The sequence below is a fragment of the Leptosomus discolor genome, chromosome 3 (genome assembly GCF_034619465.1).
Source record: "Leptosomus discolor isolate bLepDis1 chromosome 3, bLepDis1.hap2, whole genome shotgun sequence".
NCBI classification, from domain to species: Eukaryota; Metazoa; Chordata; class Aves; order Leptosomiformes; family Leptosomidae; genus Leptosomus; species Leptosomus discolor.
Genome location: NC_141393.1, coordinates 79,698,760 through 79,721,650, shown reverse-complemented (window position 1 = coordinate 79,721,650; position 22,891 = coordinate 79,698,760). Strand labels below are relative to the sequence as shown.

The 22,891-nt window shown below is 41.2% G+C and overlaps 1 protein-coding gene across 5 annotated transcripts in view; it reads right to left on the bottom strand.

The window, feature by feature from the left end:
* Positions 1-18,266, bottom strand: part of ARHGAP29 (Rho GTPase activating protein 29) — a 50,091-nt gene extending 31,825 nt beyond the window's left edge. For all 5 annotated transcript variants that reach the window (XM_086462725.1, XM_086462727.1, XM_009948933.2 and 2 more), the window contains exon 1: positions 18,005-18,266. In XM_086462725.1, the coding sequence (XP_086318851.1) occupies positions 18,005-18,266 (262 nt within the window). The remainder of the gene's footprint in view (positions 1-18,004) is intronic.
* Positions 18,267-22,891: the final 4,625 nt, after the last annotated feature.

Here is a 22,891-nt window from a genome sequence, read left to right as displayed (position 1 = left end):
GCACTGCATCCAGCAACTGATACTCAGCAAACAGACACTAAACCAGAGATTTCCTGTTCAGGACAGATTTATAAACCTCAGGTAATAAAACAATGTAAATATGCCAGATTAACAGAAACACAGTTTTAATACTACGGAGTCCAAAAGTGACCGAGACCAAAGGAACAGCAGAGCAAATATTGTTTACAGTGAAAAGAATGCATGAGGAAATGTGTCTCCAACAAGTTCCTACGGCAATTCACTCTGACTTAAGCAGTCATAAAAATTAATATTTACTTTCAGTTTTTCTTCTGTCCTTTGTCTCACTGTACACATTCATTTATCTCCATGAGGTCAAGCAGGAAATTCCTCCACCAATGGATGCTATATCGTTTTAAAAATCTTTCTCAAGCTTAAAAACACGAATTGCAATACTGTAGAAGACTAGTTAGTACTGACACCAGAGGACTGCAACTGCCGGTGATCCTGCAGCACAGAGGACCACCCTGGGCACGTCAGTTCAGCTGTTTGCTTGGGTGACTACAGTTTCCTGGAATCTCCTGGAAGAACCAATCAGCCCTCTACCCCTCAAAAGAAAAAAAAAAAACCCCACAGAGTTCATAAAACTGGGGGAGGGGGGGGGGAAGGGGAAGAAAAGCAAAAAAAGGCTTGGAGAGAGCTTAGTAGTCTATCTGTGCATCTTCTTTCATTGGAGTTTAACTTTGCCATTTACAATAGCTGAAAACAAGCTCTTCCAAAAGGTAAAGGCAACCACATGAAAGCATACTCTGTAGGAGAAGAGGAGAAAGAAGAGTAAGGTGAAAAAGCAAGTATCCAAAGCTGACAAGCCTAATGTACAAGAACAATATAACAAAGCAGCTGGGAAGCCTGTCGGTGTCAGACAAGCCATCTCAGTAGCATGCTGTTGTCATTAGCATCCCACTCCTCAATGGTTTTGGGCACCACACTTTAAAACCACGCATCCATCGTTACTGTAAAAAGAGCACAGGCTACCTATTCTCTTAATTTTAGGTATTTCTCAACAGGAAACCTTTGTTTAGTAAATATTAGCAAGCAATAATGGCCGTACAGCTATGGATTCTGTTCATGCAAAACAAAATAAAATTCGCTCATCAAGCTTGTCAGCGCCAGTCACCCTCCCTGCCAAGTCAGGGCTGGTCACAATACACACAGTCGGGAAAGGCACTGCTGTGTCAGTTGGCTGGTATTCTTTTGTCTGACCTGATTTATTGTTGGCCCAAACATTTCTGAAGCTGTTTATTTCAACAAATGTTTGCCAGGACAAGTTTAAATACAGACTAACATACAGGTTTTCCCCTCCATGGCCATCACATCTCCTACATTGCTGTCTAGCCACGTACAGAAGATACATGCACCATTCTGCTTACCGCTTCTCCACCTAGAACATTAATGCTTTCTAACAGCAGCAGACTCTCCCTCTACTATCCAATTTTCACCAGTTATAAGAAGAGGAACCACTAATACAACTACTCTTTTGCTGTGGCTAAAAGTTTGTTTAGAACTGAAGTTGGTCACACCGATGAAAAGGAAAGATAGGGTATAGATCTAGATAAGCCAACTGAAAAGTAACACATCTGTGAAAAAATCTTCAAGTCAGATTACACATGAGACTTTCAAAGCAAATATTCTAGTTCATACCATCTAATAAGGTCCTGCTTTCCATAAGAAGCTTTTTACAAGTAGATAGATGTGATTGTATCACTGTAACACACAGCAAAAGACACTATCAGTGTGAAACAACCTGCCATGCATCCTCTCTACAGCCAGAACTTTCTATATACAGACCAGTCTTTTGACTGGGGGGGGGGGGGAGAATATATATAAATGCATCCCACTTCTTGTGAAAATCTTACTATAAACAAGGTAATTTGTATTTTTGCACAAACAGTTTCTCCATCTATGCTCACAAACACAATTCAATGCCCTGTCTTTGATAAGTGTCTACCATGAACTCACTCCGTCACTCTATGGATGTTACCACTCGTTTAAGAAGATGAATAAACGCAATTGGACGAGAACACTTACATTCTGGTTGTGTACAAAGCCGCTGGGCCACAGCCAGTGGCAGAAACTAACCACCACTCTCACTAGGTCTAGTCCCCATTTTGAGAACTGCCTTTGTAAACTGCTGCTTTCCTGGGAGTGTATACTTCAGCTCCCCTTTCACTTCCACTGAAATAGAGGAGTCTCAATTCTGGTTTTAAGTACCACTTCACATCATCTGTATAAAACCCAACCTCTTTCAGGAGAAACAGAGAAGGAAACATTACAGTCTTGCAGGGTGGTGGCGGTGAGAAGAAGTGCACAAAATGGGAAGCAATTCCCCCAGTATCTGAATCCAGAGCTTTTTATTTAGGTTTCACCTTTCGGAACGCGCACAGTCAGCTCCCCATCGCTTTTGATCTTGGCAGGATTCAGAAGTTTGAGTAACCAACATTTCAGTCGGCAAGATGAGTCTTGGCTAAAAGACTGTCGAGTCTTATTTACCAATAACCTCATGTTTGGCATTAAGGTAAATCACATCCTGTTTCCATGATGTTACACAGAAGGATTACATGTTATCAGTAGTTATGCCACCTAAGTCGGTGGGGAGGAAGAGGCAGCATTGGAATGAGGCTAATCCAAAGTAAAACAACTTTGAACTAAAATCATGTTACTATCACCTCCATCAATGTCCGTATTGTGTACTAGGAAACTGTCAGCACCCAGTTCTGAACCTGATCCAGACTATGAGACTTCCCAGTGAGCATCACAGAGTAGGCAAAACAATGATACAACAATCAACTGTGTGGAAGTCACCTAATTCCTCCATCTGCAGTTCGGGAAACAGTGCCAGATTAATGAATCATTTTGGTTTTACCCTCCTCCCCCTAGCAGCTCCATTCCAACGTGATTTAACAGCCTGCCATATCAGTCTGATTTGACAGAGGTCACTATCACACTCAAAACACAAGAACTAATCAAACACACAGTGAAAGCATGTTTTACACATGGGTTTGACCATGTAAAGTTAACCTATGTCACTGCTGTCTAGCCTAGCCGCAAGGAAGCTTTTGTAAGGCAACAAACATATGGGCTAGACATGATTTTCATTGATTATACAGATACAGAATGAACAAAACTTTTTCTTTAATGGTGGTGCAGATATTTTATTTGTTGGTGGCCACAGTTCAGGAGTGATGAGAAGACAGCAGTCTTAGCCGTCGTATTTCTTCCTTTGTTTGGCTGTATAAATGTGCTGCAGATGTAAGGAAAAACATTTTAATTCACTGAAAAACAAAAATTAAAATAATTTCTGGAAGAATTTATCCTTGTAAAATCTGTAAAACAAGGCTGGAAGCTAGTGAACTCACCATGGTTCAACCCTGCATTATGATGCAGAATTAGAAGATACCTATCCATTCCTATGTCAAGAAACACTGTATTTTCAGCTTTCAAAATAGCAAGATAGCCAGTCCTAGCTTTTTTGTTAATCAGTATCATGGCAACTGTTGTTGTCATGGCATCATTAAAAGACACTACACCAAATTCATACAGTCTTTGGCAACATGTGCTCCAGAATCCACTGCAACCAATGTTTTAGTCACATTATATTGCAGAAAAAGTCACAATTTATGGAAATTAAACAGTTAAGCAATTATTTCAATGAATAAAAAACCAAGGACATGAAGTTTGATTAGGAATAAAAAAAGAAAGGCACAAAAAATAGTAACCCAAACCCCTGCACTGGATGTAAAAGCATTAAAGTTTTTGGGAGGGTTTTTTTTGAGAAGAATAATATGCAGATCCAATTCAGTGAGAATGCATGGAAATTTCCTGCAAATAGTTATTGAATACAGTATATTGCAAGTAGCAACGTTTGATTTCATTTACTATATGCAAAAAATGCTTTTATAATATAAGAAAGGATTTAACATTTGCAAAGCCAGTTGCCTATTTACTGCTAAACTACTAAATATGTTAAAATTAGGTTGTAGAAGTTTAGGTTAAAACTAGAAAGTACCTGATATTTACGAGTGTTTTTGATATTTTAAGGGTGGAATTTCTCTCTTGATTTTTTGAAATAAACAGGGTGAAAGCGTAGGCTTGCAACTTTTGCAGCAAAATTGTTCTTGGATAAAACAGAAAACTATCCCCTGTTAGCCCAGCCTTCCAGGACAGATTTCTAGCATGATGAGCTCTTGTTGTGTACCACAAATACTGAAACAGTCTTTTCAGATTTGTCATTTGCTATCAGGGACTGGCCAAAATACATCAGTCTATCCATTTAAATTTGACCATTAGCCATGCTAACTAGCCTCTGAGGTGACTAAGCTGTTGTGGTTTTTATTTGCTTGTTTTTAAACCGGGCAAATCTTCCTACCCCATTTTAATTATGGGCCAATTCTGTACTTCTGAAAAGTTAAAGCTTATGTAAAAAGTCCTTCTGGCCTATGTAAATGGGACAAACCAAGACTAGATTCATTTTCAGAAATTAAAGTTATAAAAATCAAGATGCCTTAAAAAAACTTTTCAGAAAGTCAAGAAAATAGATGGTGTACATGCAAAATACATCGGAATAATCAAAATCTCATCATTCCCTACACTGAAAGCAGTTAAATATTTTCATTAAGTTGGTTTGCCAACTGACATCAGCAAAACAGCTTTTACTTCACATTCATTTCACATTAAAATTCATAGATGAACTCCCCATTTGTGTATGTGGGGAAGTCTTTTGGAAAAACACTACCACAATGCAGCTTTTCATTAATCTATTTCAATATGCTGTACGCTACATTCCTTCAACTTTTGTATTCTACTAGCCTTGAGATTCCAGTCAACTAACCTAGATGTGTTCAGCCATGCAGTTTAATCTTTAGAATACATTAATCTTTTATTAACCCAAAATTTAAGGACCAGAAGCCAGTAATGAAAATTGCTGGAGTTTCCTTATTTACCCATTTCTGACACACAAAAGTGAACACACTACATGGCCGTTTTAGCCACTGTTCACATCATTTCCCTGATTCTTCCAGGAGTTTAAGAATAAAACCAGGTGAGGATAATGTTTCAGCGCTTCAGAACACAGTTAGAATTGTAAACTGCCAGGTGGATGTAACACTACATTCTTTACGATGAATACATTTGCAATAAGCCTGACCAGTCACATTTCACCAGAAAGTCATATCCATCAGGATTAGCGACTGTACCTTTAGTAGTCTGCTACTTATTTCTTATTCTGAGGCATTTCACTAAAACTTAGTAAAATAGTCCCTGGATTGAATAGCTACGAACGGTAGACACCGTTAAAATAAATTGGGAAAACTTTTATGCTTTAGGCAACTATGTTCCTTGCATATTGGTTCAAGTTCTGAAAACATATGAAGTAATACTCACTCAACTTTCACAACACAAATTTCTGAAAAAAAAAAAATCAAACAAGGAAAAACTATCCCCAGAAATCTGATCTTAACATATCAAACTGGCACACAGAAGGGGTAGTACGAAAGTTTTGTTTTATTCATTCAAAAGAAAATAAATTTAACCTTTGGTAACTCACATCAAGAGATTATAAAAAAATACTTAACCTTTAACTCAGTATTTTAGACTAAAAGTAAAATATTTGTTCTACATGGCTGCTCCTTCCACTTCTAGCCTAAGTCACCAATTGAGTGAAGAAGCTGTTTTATTGCTGCCAGCCCACCTAGTTTTCAAAAAGACCACACAAAGCCAGGATTATGAGATTATATGGTGTTAAACAAGAGGTGCGTTACTTTGTGCATTTCTTTTAAAGGATCCTTTAAAAGACAATTATGGACTGCTATAAGATGTGACAGCATTCCCTTCCTGTTTTGTTGATTGAAAGAAAAAAAAAGTTACACAAAATCAACTGAGATTTTAAGTGGGATTCAAATCACTAAAGCAGCAGCCAGTACCATTAGTTGTCTAGAAAACTGGTGAACATAAAGGATTAATTATCTGAAGTTCCAGCATTGAAGTTCCGCTGAAACAACCACCCAAGAGAGTAAAGCCTGGCTATGTAACTTGCACAGTTGACACCGAGTGATGAGCCATCTGAACACTCGAGAGGAAATACTTCCAAAATCTTCCCACTTCCTACATTCAGGAACAGTCGAGCCCCTCTGCAATAATGTTCCAGTATTAGATATTTCACACCAAAACATCATTGACAATTTCATATGAAAACACTACAACACTGTCATTATAGTTGTAACTGATGCCACACGGGCACTTGCACACCCCAAAAGACAGCAGTAACCCACTGCACAGCTCACTCTGCATACTACGAGTAGTATTTCTTCACAAGTATCTTGCAAAGAAAAAGACAAACCACAGAACCTGTTTGCTTTATGGTTCTGGATTTATACAGCTGTTTGACCCTAGTACCACTGAAGTTGTCATTCCAGCTAGTCAATCCAAGTTAAAAAAACAACCAAAGGATGTGCAGGCCAGTAAAAGCTACAGAATGTGAAAATTGTAATAGAAACAGACAGAACTTGGTCAACTACATATTTGAATAGTAGCCCCATGCATTTAGTTTTTTATCCAACAGCATGTAGCATTTGATGTTGTATAACAAGCTTCTCTTGTTATTAAGAAGCAGATTTATTCATACACTCCAGACCTATTGCTTTCTTTCCAAATTAAGTTCTCAGCCACCTTCTCTAAAATCTCATGTCCAGGCATCAGTCAAAGCCAGCTACAGGTACAAAGAGTTCTCCTTTCCTTGCTGAGTTTGTTTGCTCATTCATAACACAAGGGCTTAAACATGAATACCAGAAAGCATCGAATTTGACCACCCTGCAATCTTAATCCTACTATTAGTTTCCCCTTCTTCACCATTGGCATAAGCTATTTATCATGGTCACTTTCTCAAGGCCCTTCACAAACTGTCTTCACTCAACTATCACAATTCATGTATGCTACTAAGCTTTCAGATAAATTTGCACCTTACCAAACGAAGCACAAAATGTACAGGACTATCCTTCCAAAAAGCTGACTCCAACTACTCTTCTGCTGGTAGCGGTTAACCTACTTGTGCACTGAGATCACAGTCCACTTTGTTGACCAGTACTGTTCTGTTTCTCTGCACTTCCACTATAGTGATTCTAGTAAACACTTTTTTCCACTTGTCGGCATTCAAGAACTTCTGGACAGACTTTTTAGTTCCACAGTTGTGGTAGCATGTAGAATAAAGTACCGATACACCCTATACAACAATCAATGAATGAAAAATCCCCAGAAAACAAAAAAGCAAAATAACTTAAGCATCCTACTAAAGAATCCACTCATATCACTATCAACCTAAAACAGCAATAGGGATTTGTGAACATTGAGCAATCTTCAAGCTAACGCTTCAGAAACTCCCTGTACATAACTATTTCAGCAACACCTGATCTTACAGACAGGGCAAAAAATATGCTTTAGTCCAAAAGTAGAACATTAACCGAGATGTTACATTTATTCACAACACAGAGCCCTAAACCGATCACACCTGCATGAACCGAAAAATTCCAATACACTGCTCAGAGAAGAGCACCCTTTGGAAACCCTGTGCTACAAAACGGAAATTTGGCCCCAAATCCTTAACATATCAAAACCTCTTGTTGAAAAGGTATGGAGTGAAAGAGGGGACACACTTGCACTTTAACTACACCGTACAAACATAATTCCTGAAAACTACTGAATCCTGCAATTCATTTTAATCAAAGACAACACTATTTTCAATGCATCTCAGCTGAGACTTCCTCACCAGGCTTCCCACATCTTGCATATTCCTAAAGCTAGAAAAGGATTAAGGCATTACAAGAGTCAGAAGAAACACTTTATTCCTTTCCCTTTAGCATTCACAGTATGTGTAGCAACATAACACCAGGGTCATTCTATGTCTCATAGATAAGTAGGACTAACAGAACTTTTTAAAATGTAATGAACTGCTGCAACACCCACCTGTGGGCCCTGAACCCAAGTTAAACACAGCACAGAGAATCAACCCATCTGAAAAAGGGAACACGCTGTATTATTACAATAGCTCTTTGGAACTGTTAAGTCGTCAGAATCTGCACCTTAAGCTTTCTTATTTCTCCCATACATTCTCCAATACTCATTTACATTAAAAAAATTTAAAAGTCAGCATGTTATTTCACATACAAACATGCAAGAAGGTAAGGGACCAAAGTCCCAGCACTCATTCTCTGATCGTCATTCTAGACCAAAGCAACCAGAGCCATTTTAAATGCTGCTTCACCAGCAAAAGGACTATGTACCTGAGCGCCCTACCCCCAGAAATAAGTGTTGTAAGTTCTTTTAAAAGGTTTTCACTGCTCCTTGCATGAGATGTATTTTCATTACCATTTGAAAATTAAACAATAACGAGGCTTTTATTGTCTCTTCAGATTTAAGCAATAACTGGACTTGCTCAAATATCTGAAGCAGTTTAGTCATGACACAGAACACAACTCTGAAGAGGTAAGTTTGATAAACCAACCTTCCTAAGTTGACAGTCTCCAACACTGGCAAATAAGAATTTCTACATACTTTTTAAAATTAGCCCAAGAAAGTACCTTCAGACAGTAAAGAAGAAAAAAGAAAACGGTAAAAAGGAAAAATCATTTGTTCAGCTCCATCACAGCCTCTACCAAAAAATTCCTCAAGTCCTGTGTTTTTTCCAGTTACCCTGTCCTGTAATGAATGTCGTTTAGATGAAAGTTTAACCCAAGCATAACTGTTTTCTACAGCCTTACATGAGTCACCTCAATCTTCTATAAAAAGGGACATTTTAGGAAGACAAAGAAATGAGCCCCCATAAAATCCCTACTTTCCTTTAAAAAGGGAAACAGCTATGGAGATCAAGGTCCAGGCTCTGTATCCAATCTCCTACCCTGCCACGCAGTTCTAATTCATTAAGGAGACATTAGATCTAACGTAACAAAACCACTGCAACTGCCAGATTAGGTGAACACTTGCAGGGAATTAAGAAACAAGTCAGCTTCAGTTCTGTGACCTAGCTACGTAAATAGGAAGAACAAACGCTCCCAATGAAACTGGTAGAAAAAGGAATGATTTCGTCTATGAAATCTCCATGAAGTCAAGATCATTAAGACCACAGTCACAACTCATAACCCTGTGCTGCTAGGCACACAAAAATTACTTGTATTGATGTTCTTGTTTGATGCTGTAACTTTGACAAACTGATGCATCAGAGGAATGAGAAAACGGAGGATTTTTTGTGGACATGCTATAACACATTTGGCCAAGAGCAGGAAACTAATTTAGGGCAAGGGGTTTTTGTTCTGTTCTTAAACACAACAGCTCCCACATGTACACAGGAATTGCTGTTAAGAACACAAGACCTCACCCTGGATAACGATCAAATCTTATCTTTAAGGTATTGGGGCAGAGTTCTTTGAGAGATACAAGTTTTGGGGTCCAAGTGTTCCCCTGTTTCTTAAGCTGCAAACCATATTAGACGAATTTTTATTGTTGAAAGGCCTAACTTTACATTTACATTCAAAAAAACCTCTGACTAGTCATGCTCCTCCTCACTACTCATCTTTCATCTTGCTAATCTTGTAATTTCAGTTTCATTAGTCTAGTTGTTGTGACGGAAGGGGGAGGTAATTCTAACAAACTGGCTAAGGCTCTTAAAGTGTTTTGAGTCTTTTGTACCTCAGAAATGCAAAAAGGAGGAAAATGGAGTTTTGCATGGTCTTACACTTTTTGCACTTCAAAAGCAACATAAAAATAGAAAATGCTTGTGCTCTCTTATAAATAGTTTAGAGTTTTCCTAAAGGGAGATATGCTAATTATTTAAGTCAACAAAAATATCCGGACTGCACATAAGGGTTGATTTTACATTTTAAATACTCACAGGCCTTCAAGACACACACCCCCCCCTCCTGACTGCTGATCTTAGACACTATAGCAACAAGTGAACATTTGTTCTGAAGGAATGTGGAGTATGCAACTGGGGGAGGGGTAGTACTATCAGCCACAAACTTATCTGCTGGTGCACTAAGTTATTATTTAACTTCAATCTTCCCTGAAACTGAAGAAAGAGCATTTACTACCCAGCGTTAGCAACCTACGTTTAACAGGCAGCTTACACTTCGACTAGGAAGAACACAGCTTTGCTTGAACTGAACTTCCAGATGGGGTTGGTTTTTTTCCCCTCCACTTGTTCAGAGTACTGGAAACAGCAGAATTGTTCCATGACTGCAGATGAATCAAGCAGTGCTCTAACACTGCAAACCTGCAACGCAAAAGAAAATGCCCAGTTCCTCTGGCTCTGGTCACAGTGTCTGGAAGTCCAAGACTCCCTAACAAAAGCCTGCAAGATGGCAGACGTGTAGAAAACAAGCAGCTTGGGCAAAACAGGTTGTGGAATGATCTGGAGTGAAATAGAAAAAAAAAAGGTGGAAATTTCTCTCTCCTGGCTTAAGTATAACATTCCTGGGAAAAAAACCCATGGTTGGTAGCCACGGCTTTCTCCCATAAGCTTTGACTGCAAACTACTTTTTGTTGGGTTGTTGTGGGCTTGCCTTCATTCAGGCTTCACTAGTTCTTTTATGGACAGAGTTCTCTGGAGTACATCAAACTTCTGCTTTCTTTGAGGAACTTCCCAGGTTAGAGGAATCTGGCACTGGACAGGAACAGAACTCAGCCAGGGATCTCTGTGCTTTCTGCTCATGAGAGGCCAGGAAGAAAGGACAGTGTGAAATTAAGGGAAGCATGGGAAAACAACCAGGAGGTCTCTGGCTTGCTGTGGTCCTAGAGCTTGACTAAGAGAAGAAGTTTACATGCCTGTCCCCCCCCCATCCCCACTCCCTTCTGAGTTTTGCCATAAAAAGCATCACAAGCTGTTAAAAAAATAGTCGCATCTATCAACTTTGTGTTCTTAGCAATAAATTTACTTGTTAGGAAAATTTAAGGAAGTATTTATTTTGTTCTTATCCTTGTTTACATACTTTACATCTGTTAGCTTGAAAGACTATTTCACATTTGTCAAAGAACGGTTTCAAGTTCAGATTGACAGAACTAACACTTAGAAGTGACTACTACTTGGAGACAGGTGAAAAGGTGTACTGCGGCATTTCCAGGTGAGAAAGACTGGAAGCACATATGTCTTTGCATACAAGAAGCAGGTTTTAAGAAGACAAGTTTAAAAGATGACTGTCAAATTCAAATATGCCAGAAGCTCAGAGCTGAGAAGGCTCATTAACCTGCCATCTACAAAGGGCATTTTCTGCTTGCTGTTCTCTCCACGTCCACACCCCCCCCCCCCTTGCATATAACCCTGTCAAATTTAGCATCAATAGAGAAGACAAAAGTGTCGGTTCAGCCTTCAGCAGTGCTTGCTGTAATGCCAGGGCAGAGTGCCACCCCAACTCTGCCTAGACCCTCAGTCTTGTTCCATTTGAACCTCCAGCCACTCATTCCTTTGCCAGCCGCCTTCTCCCTCTTTTGCTGTTACTCAGTACAGCCTTACGGACAGCTCACGGAACCGATCCAGCTGAAAACTGGTCCCTTTCTTCCCAGGACCAGTTTTCAGGCAGACCTGCCCCCAGAACTGGCTTGCTATGCAGTCACCAGAGAACTGCTGCCAGTGCCAGGAAGAAGTGGTGAGATCGCAGCAGCTCACGCTTAAGTTTCTTCTCTAAGCTGCTGTGGAAAAATCACTGTCAGCATGGTTTAAAACAGAGCCCTGAACATAACAAGCTTTATAACAAGAAAACAACAATTTTAGATGCATCTTGTGGATTTTCAGTGGTTACAGAACTGTACCATCAATTCAGCTGTTGGTAGGGAAGAAAAACCTGTCATTTCTGCAGGAGAACCACCAAAAGTTACTCCTTCCATCTGCCTTACACCTGCCCCAGTCTAGTTTAGTCCTGGCTTCCCTGCTGCTGTGGCTCACAAGATGATTTCTGCCAGCTCTGCTGTGGGAACAATAACATCCAAAGCAGCAAACACAAATTGTCAGAATTTACCTTTTAACACCTTATTTGGTTCAGCAAGAGGATAAGCAATGTTATTACAGGCTAATACATTTAAAACATGCAGTTAGTTCCTTGTGGACCAAGTTTGAGTAAAGCTACATAGTATAAAAAAGGTCGTATTTTAATAATAAGTTACAGAATTATTCTTCAGATATTACAAGTATGTAACACTTCAGTAGATCCTGGAAGTGATTAACATTAAAATTCCACTTCAGACTATTTGTCAACATCCTTAAACATTGTGATTCCTGCAGCAGGATTTAATATCAACTAGACAGATTGTTTTATCCTTTTTTTGTGCTGCACGGAATAAGAGAAACAACATGTTACACTTTACATGAATTCCTCTGCCTTTTCCCCAGGATTGCTGAAGGTCATACAATCAATTCACAAGCAGATTGTTTACGCTTTTGATAATCGCTATGTTCTCACGGTCCCTGGAAGTTAGCTGCCCTGACAGCATTTTCCTTTCCCTTCTTCCATAAAGGAGACACAAAATACTATCAAACAGAAAACCAGCACCATCTTCCACAACACATTGAAAGAAATCAGTCCAGCTTCCCCCAAAACAAAACAAACCCCCAAACATTCCTTCCAGAGACTGTTGCAAAGAAAGGTAAACACTTTATCAGATCCTTGTTTAGTGCAGTTTCCCACCTACTAACCACTCATACGATGAGGTGTCATTAGACAGGTAAATACATCCATTTTAAGGTGTATCAAAGGCAGCACCTTTCATTGAGAAACATCAAAATGGGAATAAAGAACAAACAGCAAAGTTACGCCTGGTATTATAAATTATTTCAATCTGTAATCTTCAGTGCAATAGCTAATGAACTTCAGTTCCCTGGCAGAACAGGACAAACTGACTTTCAAAAATACTGCTAAGAAAAAGGACGTGAATGTTTTACACTGCAAGAAAATAAAGAAATAAAAATAAAATGCTAAAAATACTATAGTGCTAAAAGTGTGGAGAGTAATAATAATAATAAAAGCACACATTATCAAGCCTGGAAGGGCTAAAGAGAAATCATTCACCTTTGACCCTCAGGCACTATATTCAGTAGACAGCTTCTGGCTTTTAGTGTAGTATGCAATTAATACCAATCTCCGTAGTGCTAAATCAAGGTTTTGAAGTCACTAGAGACTACAAGTTCCTTATTTTGAGGAAACTATTTAACTTGACACACCTTTAAAATTGTCCCACTGAGCTGAATATCTTAGCCTTCAAAAATAAGGACCTGATAGGTTTCAAGTTAGGTAGCATTCCTGATCCTTTTGCTACTATACAGAGGATGCAGGCATTCCTGACCAGGCCATCCAGCTTCACAAGTATTTTTACCTCTGCTTCAGCTTAAAAAAAAAATATCTTATCGAGCTCTAAGAAACCAGACAGCAAAATCTGATCCTCAAAGAGAAATCTGCAATGAAAAGCAAGAGCTTTATCTTGCTACTCTGTTTTCTAAGATATCTGGAAGAAAGGGTACATTAATATTTTAGAATAAGCTACAATTTACATTAGTTGAAGACAGCATGAACTTGAGGAAAAAAGTTTTTGCTCATGAAAAGGATGCAGAACTACCCACATGAAGCACACAATATCACGCTTTGAAGACTACTTCAAAGTTTGTGATAAAGCAAGCAGTAATTCCAAAATATATTCTGAAGTACAGTCAAGATTATATATTAAAGTATAATTACTCCTGCACTTCTAAACCACATGCAAATTTTACCCTTGCAGCTATTCATAATGAAACACAGTATTTCCCACAGTCTCAAGGGCAGACCTTACAGTATGAAGCATACATTACATTCCTTAAGGAAAATAAATAGCAGATGTCACAAAACTAGTAGCTAACTATCTTCAGACTAGGGAAACAGGAATGTTTTCCCCATCTCATGCGATACAAGTAAAAGCTACTGTTTACTATTTAAAAGTGAAACACTTAGTAAAATATCTTCTAATTAGGAACTCAGACTGTGTCCTAAATATTCTTTTGTGTGGTCCTTTTAAACCTGAGTAAATGAATCTCATTTGAGCAAAGACCACACAGTGGCACCATTTGCTTAAAGCAACAGTGGAATTTACTATATGCAGTAACAGCACAGACTGTGGTGTCACCAATCTCGTACATAAAAAGCTATTCTTAAACAGATTCTCAGCTTCGCTTATGCAAAGTTACCCATGCAACAAGCAATACTATTTTTGAACTCAAATTCTCCAGCAGAAGTTTGGAAGAGGTAGGTCCTGCATGTTTTCTCCCAAAAAGTGGCTTACGTGCTTTCTATACAACTTCTGTGAGGCATAGGCATACTCCTATTTTGAAAAGATTGGGCAGTATATAGCAGTTACACCGTATCTCCTACTCTCCAAAAGAACTTATTACGCATGCAGAAGTCACCCAGCCTCAAAATTCAACAGCACTTACTTACAGAGACATTAAACCCATGCTTTGGGACAAGATTTAACCTCTTCAAGTTACAGGACTTACCATAAGTATACCTCTCACACTTCAAATTCTTAAGTATTTTCAATACTGTGGTCAGCCTATTAAGCCCTCAGCAGGTCTCTGTGGGAGGCAAACAACTTCTTAGTTCCTAAAACATTCTCTACCGTGGAAAGCTGTTGCTCTTCTTGAGTGCCACTACCTCTGAAGATCACAGATAGCTTTAGACTGTACTTCACTGTATGTCCTACCTTTTCAACGAGTGGTGCAAGTTGAAAGCAACGATTAGGTTCTCACACTCTCAACCTATAGCTGAAATGTTACTACTGGAACTTGAAACACAAAGAAAAAACTCACCAGCTTTCCAGCCATTGTATCTTACCAGTTTGTACTTAGGACGTACAATAAAACTGAAAGGAGAACTAAACCTGGGGTACATCAAGAATCCAGAATGCCATCAATAAAACTGAAAACTCAAATGAACCGTCTCAAGAGTAACACAGATTGCAGGTATTGATCTCAGTCTTCTGGGTATTAATTCAACACACACTCCTAAGCTTGGCCTTCCAGGCAGTGATTTCCAAGGAATAGTTTTCATTTTCTTCTTACCAGAAAGGAAAGAAGATTGACTTATTTTGAGCCTCCTCAATATACGTCAATTATCTCTGACCTCATAAAGTACACATGCTACAAATGAAGAAGACCCTTCAGTTCAAACACAAAGACATGATGACAATATAACGATCCTTACTAACATCAGCCATATGACACAATCTCCCTCATGGAAATTTAACTGAAGACTGGACCGAGAGACTGATGCAGTAACTGTTTGGGCAGCTCAACCACTAGAGGTTCAGCCTGTCATCGAGGAGAATTAAATAAAAAATTCATTGTGAAACAGCACTGGGTTCATTGACCTAGGTTCAAAAAAAGCCCAGACCTCTTCTTTAATGAAGACATTGGTAAAGCATCTTGATCCTATGCCTCAAGTTGGATTGCTAAGAACAGGTAATTACCTGCAGGAAGCACAATGCCTAGATTCAAAGGGAATTTAAAAAAAAAAAAGACAGCAAGACCTGAAGTGTACGGAACATATGGTATTTCACTCAACACAAGAGGCAACTGCAGCTCCCTCATGTCTAAACAGCTGACAAAGTTTTCAACTCTACAGTTACATTCAGAGGTTTTTTTGCTTGTGGGTTTGGGGCGAGGTTTTCTTTTTTGGGGGAAACAGGGGTAGGGGTGTTGTTTGTTTGTTTGTTTTTTGTGTGAAGTATCATTAAAAAACAAGTTTCCTACTTGGTGCCAGCAAGGAGATTCCAAGTCTTTTAAATTTAAGTTTATACAACAAACATTGGGCGAGAGTCTGAAAATAATCGAAGTAAGTTACAATGCTGGGTTTACCTTTGTTGAAAGATAATGTCCGAAATTTATTCAGCATTATAACAATAAGGCTAGTGTAATAAATTAAATTATATTAGCATAAGTAACGCAGACAGAAATAGCCTTGATATCTACAGAAAGTTTCAATTATATAACATTCCCCCCCCTTAAAAGAGATCTCAACTTATTGTTCATGTTATATATTGACTTGCATTGGTAGCGTACAAAACACACTACAAGTCTTGAATCCAGAGGCACTTCTGATCTAGTTCAGACATGAATATGTTATAATTCCAAACAGCTTAGATTCTTCATCCAAGATACTATCAATACATCAGGAGAATGTTAAGTGTACCACGGGTGAGCTCCTCCAAGGCAGCGAGCTACAGGGTCAAGAGTGAAGTTACTGCACATAGAAAGGAGTTTTTAGACAAATCTGCCAAAGTGGCAATATGACAACTAACAGCAGATGTAGACATTAACTGCAGGAATAGTGGTTGGAGGCTGAAAGACCTACAGCAGACTCTAGGAACGCTCACCAGGCAAATACAAGAGCTCACTGACACAACCTTGTTGCACCACTTACTTTTACTACTTCTGAACTGCTTGAAGATGCATGCGGCATATATACAATCAAATATGTTTTTCCTGTAGCTAGTAGGAGAATTTATTTTTAGTTCTTATTTCATAAATTTTAGAGCAAAGATTTACTATTCAACAAAATCTACATCAAGCCAATAGATTAATGCTGTCCAAAAAGGAAGAAATTAATTTCCTACCCCTGCAATTGATTCCTCCTTGGAATAATTCATGTAGCTAATTTCAGGATGGTGCTAAGCTGCAAGCATTACAAGCCAGAATTTTACGTATAAGAAGTCTGCTCAATCACCTTTGTTAATTTTTGGACAGACAACTGTAAACATTTCCAAAGATAAGTAAGATGGAGCAATACAATCCAAACTATGTGGCTTCCAGGAGGTTGCCTCCAGTCAGCAGTAAGCAAGCCCAGTATTACAGATGTTACTATATTATGAGATTTTGGGAACAGAGGTCAAAAAGAACATCCCCAACTGCGGAAAAAGAAACATCTCTCCTTTATAAATTAACAATCCTTTAAATGGACAACAGTGTTTCACAAATTAATTCCACAATGTCATATCAAACAAGGATGCAACTCCTGTCTTCCATGTTATTTTTTTTGATCTTCTCGGTCCAAAATTTGGAACTGAACACTAATTAACAACTGCTGCGTGGCCATCAGAACACTTCAGTGTTTTGATAGTCCTTTCCGACAGGATGCCCATTTCAGTGTCAGTAGGCACCAGACACCCCACCTCACAAATAACTCTGCTCCTCCTGTGTGCTCAGCAAAAACACTGGACACGGAGTGCTCACTAGTCTCAGATTATGGCCCTGTTGAGATTTATTCACACCTTTTGGCAGAGCTATTTCAGCTGTGTGCAGACTGACTTGAAACACAGAGCTGACTGCAAATGCTCATCACTGAGAACAAACTGCTCTGGATGTAATTTCAGCTATTAACATGATAGTATTTCTGTAGAAGTTGGATAAAACCTTTCCTGATGATGACCAAAAATGGACTAATACCATTTCCCTAAAGGAATAGGAACACAAAACAACGCACCCTCCTCACAAGCAAGAAAATTCTCAGTTTCCACCTGCTGGCAGAAAATGGTAAATACTTATCTTGTAGAGGAAGAAAGTGCAAAGAGTTACATTCTACCTTAAAACATTCTACCTTAAACCTTTCAAAAACCAAACTGAACCAGCCTAGAAAACTGAAACATCACCAAAATATTAACAGAATTCTTTGAAGTTACAAAAAGACATTCAGGTGGTTAAAAACAAATCAGTTGATGGTCTCGCTAACTTTTAGCATCAGCCTAGACAGCCTGCTAAAAGCCCATTTTCCCTTGTTATGATTATGAAAGAGATTGCACAGTGTTCTGATGAGGAAATAGAGAACCCAAACTAACAGCCATCATTTCCCGTAACCATCATGCTGGGGGAGGGGGGAGGAAGGTAAAGGGCGAGGGGGAATAACCACAGTAAAGACTAGTTAAAAACATATGAATGGAGTTGTGAGAGTTTCAGAAAAATCTAAGGATTAAGAATAAAGCGCAAGTGACGCACCTTCTGAAAGAATGGCTTCCTTCAAATAGAGTAGCACATCTGCAAATTTTCTGACATCATTCACCAGTTGCATGATATATTCTGGATCCACAACAGGGTTATCATAGCAGTCAGAGTTGGAGCTGATGCTGCTCAGAGAGCTGCTCTTGGTGCTGCGCCCCATTCCCCAATTTCCTGAATTAGAGATGGTGAAGAAGTTGGAGGTAGACAGTCGGGCTAATCCCAAACCACGCTTGTTACTTCCACCGTTCTGTCGCAACATCCCAGCAGCCGCTGCGCTTATAGAGCTCTCGCAGTTAACGCTCAGTGTCGCTTAATGTCCATTTGACAAGCCAAAGATGAAATCCTTAAAAGTTGGGGCGGGAGGGGGGAAGGAGGTGGAGGAGAAGGAAAAAAAGCCCATTAGTATAGAAATATATGCGAAGTAATACTTTCGCACTGGCAAGATCCAAAACGTCTTTCAAGATGATACTGCTTTACATTACAATGCTTAACTGAAGTATTATAAAGGTTTTTGACTGTTTGAAGTTATTTTAATTCGTACAGCAGATACAGCGTTGCATAAAAAGCAATGGCATGCAGAAATTATTTCAAAAACTAATTACGATGCATGCTTATTTCGTGAGAAAAGTTTCTTCCCTGAATATTTATTCTGGAAACCTTACGAATCAAGCTCTTTACATTTACCTTGAGACCTGTTCTTTACCATGAAATGTTACTACAGCCAAATACCATTGCAAAAACACTTGATGTGATACAGACCATGAGCAACATACCCGCTTGCATCAACCCCCAAGCTGTATTCAGCATCCTGTGCCTCAAGATAATAGACAGCCTTGATCTGATAGGATGAATTTTCTTTGTGTAGATTGTGTAGAGCAAGAAACTGTGGCCTATCACAGTTCGTCTCGGAAAGGAAAACATCCTGAAAGAAGTTATGTGGGCTTTTCAGCCTGCTATCTTTTAATATGTAAGGCAATCAGAGGAAAGACATAGAAAAGTGAAGAGATTTACAAATATTTTAGTACCACAGTTTATCTGCAAATCTCAGTGGAGTTACTTTGAAAGGTGTTGCTCTGCTTTAGCAGTTCCACCATGAAAATCCACAAATTTGGGGGAGATTATATTTGTGTAACTAAGCAACTACCTGCATTCCTTTCATTTAGGAAAACCAGAATGCTAAGGCAAATTTCCCCATGTCAGGTTAAGCGATTCATTTCAAAGCAGCAAACTCCAGGTGGCAGAGTCAGGTACGGTTCCAGCAGCTCGCACAATGCCTGCCATTATTCTCTCAACACCAAGAGAAATTCTCAATGTTTACGCTATATGGTAAACACTACAGGGGAAAAAAAAAAAACAAAAACAAATTGGAACATGACAGCTGAAAAGTTCACGTGGGGCTGCAGACATAGCTGCAGCAAAATCTCAAATTCAACTATTTTTAGCCAAAAATAAAAGTTATTACCATATAAAAGGCAGGTTGAAACGGGTTATGCTGCCTATGTTTGTATTTGGTTAGACCCACTGAAGAAGTAGCACCTTTCACATTTTCAACCTAATCCCCTGTATTTCAACGGGTGTTACTCTAACGCGCTTCAATTATTTTTCCATTACTTCTGCTTTATTTCTCTTCAGAATTTAAAAATATCAGAGGAAATGTGGTCAAAGCAGTTGTTTTTGTAATTAATCTGGCAGGCCTTCCAGGGAGCGTGTGCTGGGGGAAGGGGGAGAAAACTTCAGAATTTAACACAAATTAATTGCTCTAATTTCTGTTTACTGTTTAAAGTCAGGGCCTAGAAGAGTACACATGCGACTATACAAATAATGCAGATAATTAAGCAATTCCAAACACCTCAAGTGGACTGAAGTGAGGTTTACATTAAACATAACGTTTAAGCAAGTTTCTTCTGTTCCCACATGTAATTCTCACGGCTACAAAGTTACTTTGCAATTCCGCCCTGCAACTCCAGAAAAAAAAATGAAGCCACAGAACCTTCCCTCCTTTTACCAGGTGTGATAACTATTTATATCGAGCCAGATATTTTCATATTATTTAAAAGAAATGCTTCTTTTAAGTCTAGCCAGCTTCAGTCGACTTTAAGTAGCATGATGTGTCAGACCTGTTCCTGTAGCAAGTCCACGCTTTTAAAGCCATGCTATTTTAGAGATAAGCTGCTTTTTATTTTTATTCAGACGAGTAACAAGTAGTACAACAATGCCACCACTTCAAAAATTTTCAGAAAACGATGACAAAACGTTTCTGAATGGTAAAAACTTGAGAGAAACTTTTGCTGCAAAGCAGCAGCAGAACCAAACCTGAACAGTTCTGGTACAAGTCACCTTTTCCTCGTAAATATTAGCCCTTACGTCTGCTCCTCCCGCGTTACAAGGCAGATGGGGAAAGTTTCCCTCACAGAACACATGCCTTTCATTACCGAAAAGTGTTTCATATTTCTTCAGGAGACTCTGGCTTTGAAAACGAAAAGCGTCCACCAGCTTTTCTATAAACGCCTCCAGACTCCTCTGGTTAAGAGCGAGCCACTGCCAGCCCCGATGGAAAAAGGAAAAAAAAAACCAACAAAAAAACAACAAAAACATGAAGCGCCAGATATTTCAGAAATTTGCTCTCCCAGCACAATTTCCCCGGTAGGGAGGCGAAGAAGAAAGAAAAAAAAAAGGGGGGGGGAAGTAAAAAAAGAAAAAAAAGGGAAAAAAAAAAAAGAGAGAAGACGCTCCCGCCGGGGCCGCGCCGCCCGGCCGCTGCCAGCCCCCCCCGGCCGGGGGCAGCGCCGCTCCCCGTGCCCCGGGCGGGGGTCGGCGCCCCGCCCTGACCCCGCCGCGCATTCCTGGCGTCCCGCCGCCCCGGCCCGCACGTCCTCCGCGGCCAGGGGCTGCCCCACCGCCGCGGGGCGGCAGGTAGCGGGCAAAAGCCGCGGGGCAAGGGCGGCGGTGGGCCCTCGGCCCCCGCCCGGTACCGCTCCGGGGAACCGCCGGGCGGGTGGGTGGGCTCGGAGCGGCGACGCCCTCACCGGGGACCCGCCAGGAACGGAGGAGAGGCGCCGGGCCCCTCCGGCCGCACCCCGCGGCCCCTCGCCGCCACCCTGACCCGCGCTCACCGGCGGCGCCAGGCGACGCCCCTCACCCTCCCGCCGCGGCGCGTCCCACCTCCCCCCCGGCGACGGCCCTTACCGGAGAGCGGCGGCCGAGCGCAGGCAGCAGCCGGGCCGCCCCGGGCCCTGCGCACTCCCGCCCCGCTGCCCATGGAGCGCCCTCCCCACAGCGCGGCCCGCGCCGCCGCCGCCACCCCCGGGGCCGCCGCCGCCGCCGCCGCCGCTCCCGGCCCCGCCCCCTCACGCCCGCGGTCCGCCGTTGGCCCGCTGCGCGCCGCGGGGCGGGGCTCTGCGCCTGACCCGCCCCCGGGGCGGTGCCCGGGGGACACGCCCCCCCCTCCCCTTCCCGCGGGCGCGCAGCGAGCCCCAGGGGAGCGGGGGGGGGTGGGGGGGGGACACGGGGACGTGCGGCGGGGAGCGGAGAGGCGAGTTCGGGGCGATAAGGCGAACAATGGCCAGCGGGACGGGGGGGAAGGGAGGATTCCCCCTCCCGCTGCGCCGGCGGCCGAGGAGCACCGCAAGGCCGGTGTCCCGCCGAGCGCCGCCCGCTTCGGTGCAAGGCGCAGCCCGGACCAGCTCCGGGAAGGAGCTCGGAGCTGCCGGGCGTGGGTGCAGGGCCGGGGAGAGCGTGGTGCACCGGAGGGACGGGCGTACGCGAAACGAGCGGTAGGAGCGAGGGAAAATCCCCGTTCAGGCTAACACCGGGTGTTTAGCAAACAGGCTTTGCTTTTAAGCGCTTTGCCCAACAAGACACAAAACCGCTGTGGCAAAGGAGAGAATATATTTTTCATACTCGACCTCCCACGCTTTCTCCTCCCGAGTCTGGCGTGTCATTCATTGTGCGGCCTCCGGTGTTGTTATGGGCGAGGAAGATGTGTGCGCGCACACACACGCTCGCTTTCCTTTCTGCTGTACTCAGCTCGCTTTTATTTATGGACGAGCTCTGTCGGCTGCTTAGCGAAAACAAAACCAGTAAGAAACTCAAAATGTAGCAACATCAGGCTATACCCCCAAGCTGGGAGTGGATTCAGCTACCCGGACAGCCCCAATTTTGGCATAATTTAGCTTCTGAATTTAGTTGCGTGTGCACATATGTGCGTATTTTCCTGGTTAAGAAGAAAAGGCAGCTGGAAAAGCAGAAATTTGTAGCAGCATACAGAAACTCAAATAGTTCCCAGCAGCATTAGGAACTTTAGACCTCTGTACAGACTTCTGGTACGACAGCTCCCAGAGACTGATGGCAGCAGTCGTTTTTCCACCTTCCAGCAATCTTAGATCTGACGCCTGAGCTCTGGAATGGGACACACTTTCGATAACATATCAAAGCCCTCAGCATCTAATCCCTCAACCCTAGCATTTTCAGGCTTTCCATCTTGAAATTCCCCATCCTTGCTCCAGTTTCCTTCCCCAGCCACTCCAGCACACGACCCATTCAGGTTTTTGTGTCAGAGCACCAACATTCTCCTTGGTCCGTTCTTCCTCTCCGTGTGTGCCATAATTTCTTCTATTGGAAGGATTTAGTGCCATTTCTATTGGAATTTGTAAAGCCTGAAACTAAGCAACCAAACTAAAACAAGTTGTGACATTACTTATCCCTAATGTCAATATTAAGCGCTGTTCAATAATTTTTCTTTACTTTAAAAAAAATCCTAAATAAAATATTATGTAAATTTAGAAAACCAATAAGTGTTATAAATTCTTCAAGTCTTCTAAGTATGGAGAACAGCAAACAAATAAAACAATGCCCTGAGCTTCAAAAAGATTTTGATCATTCAGG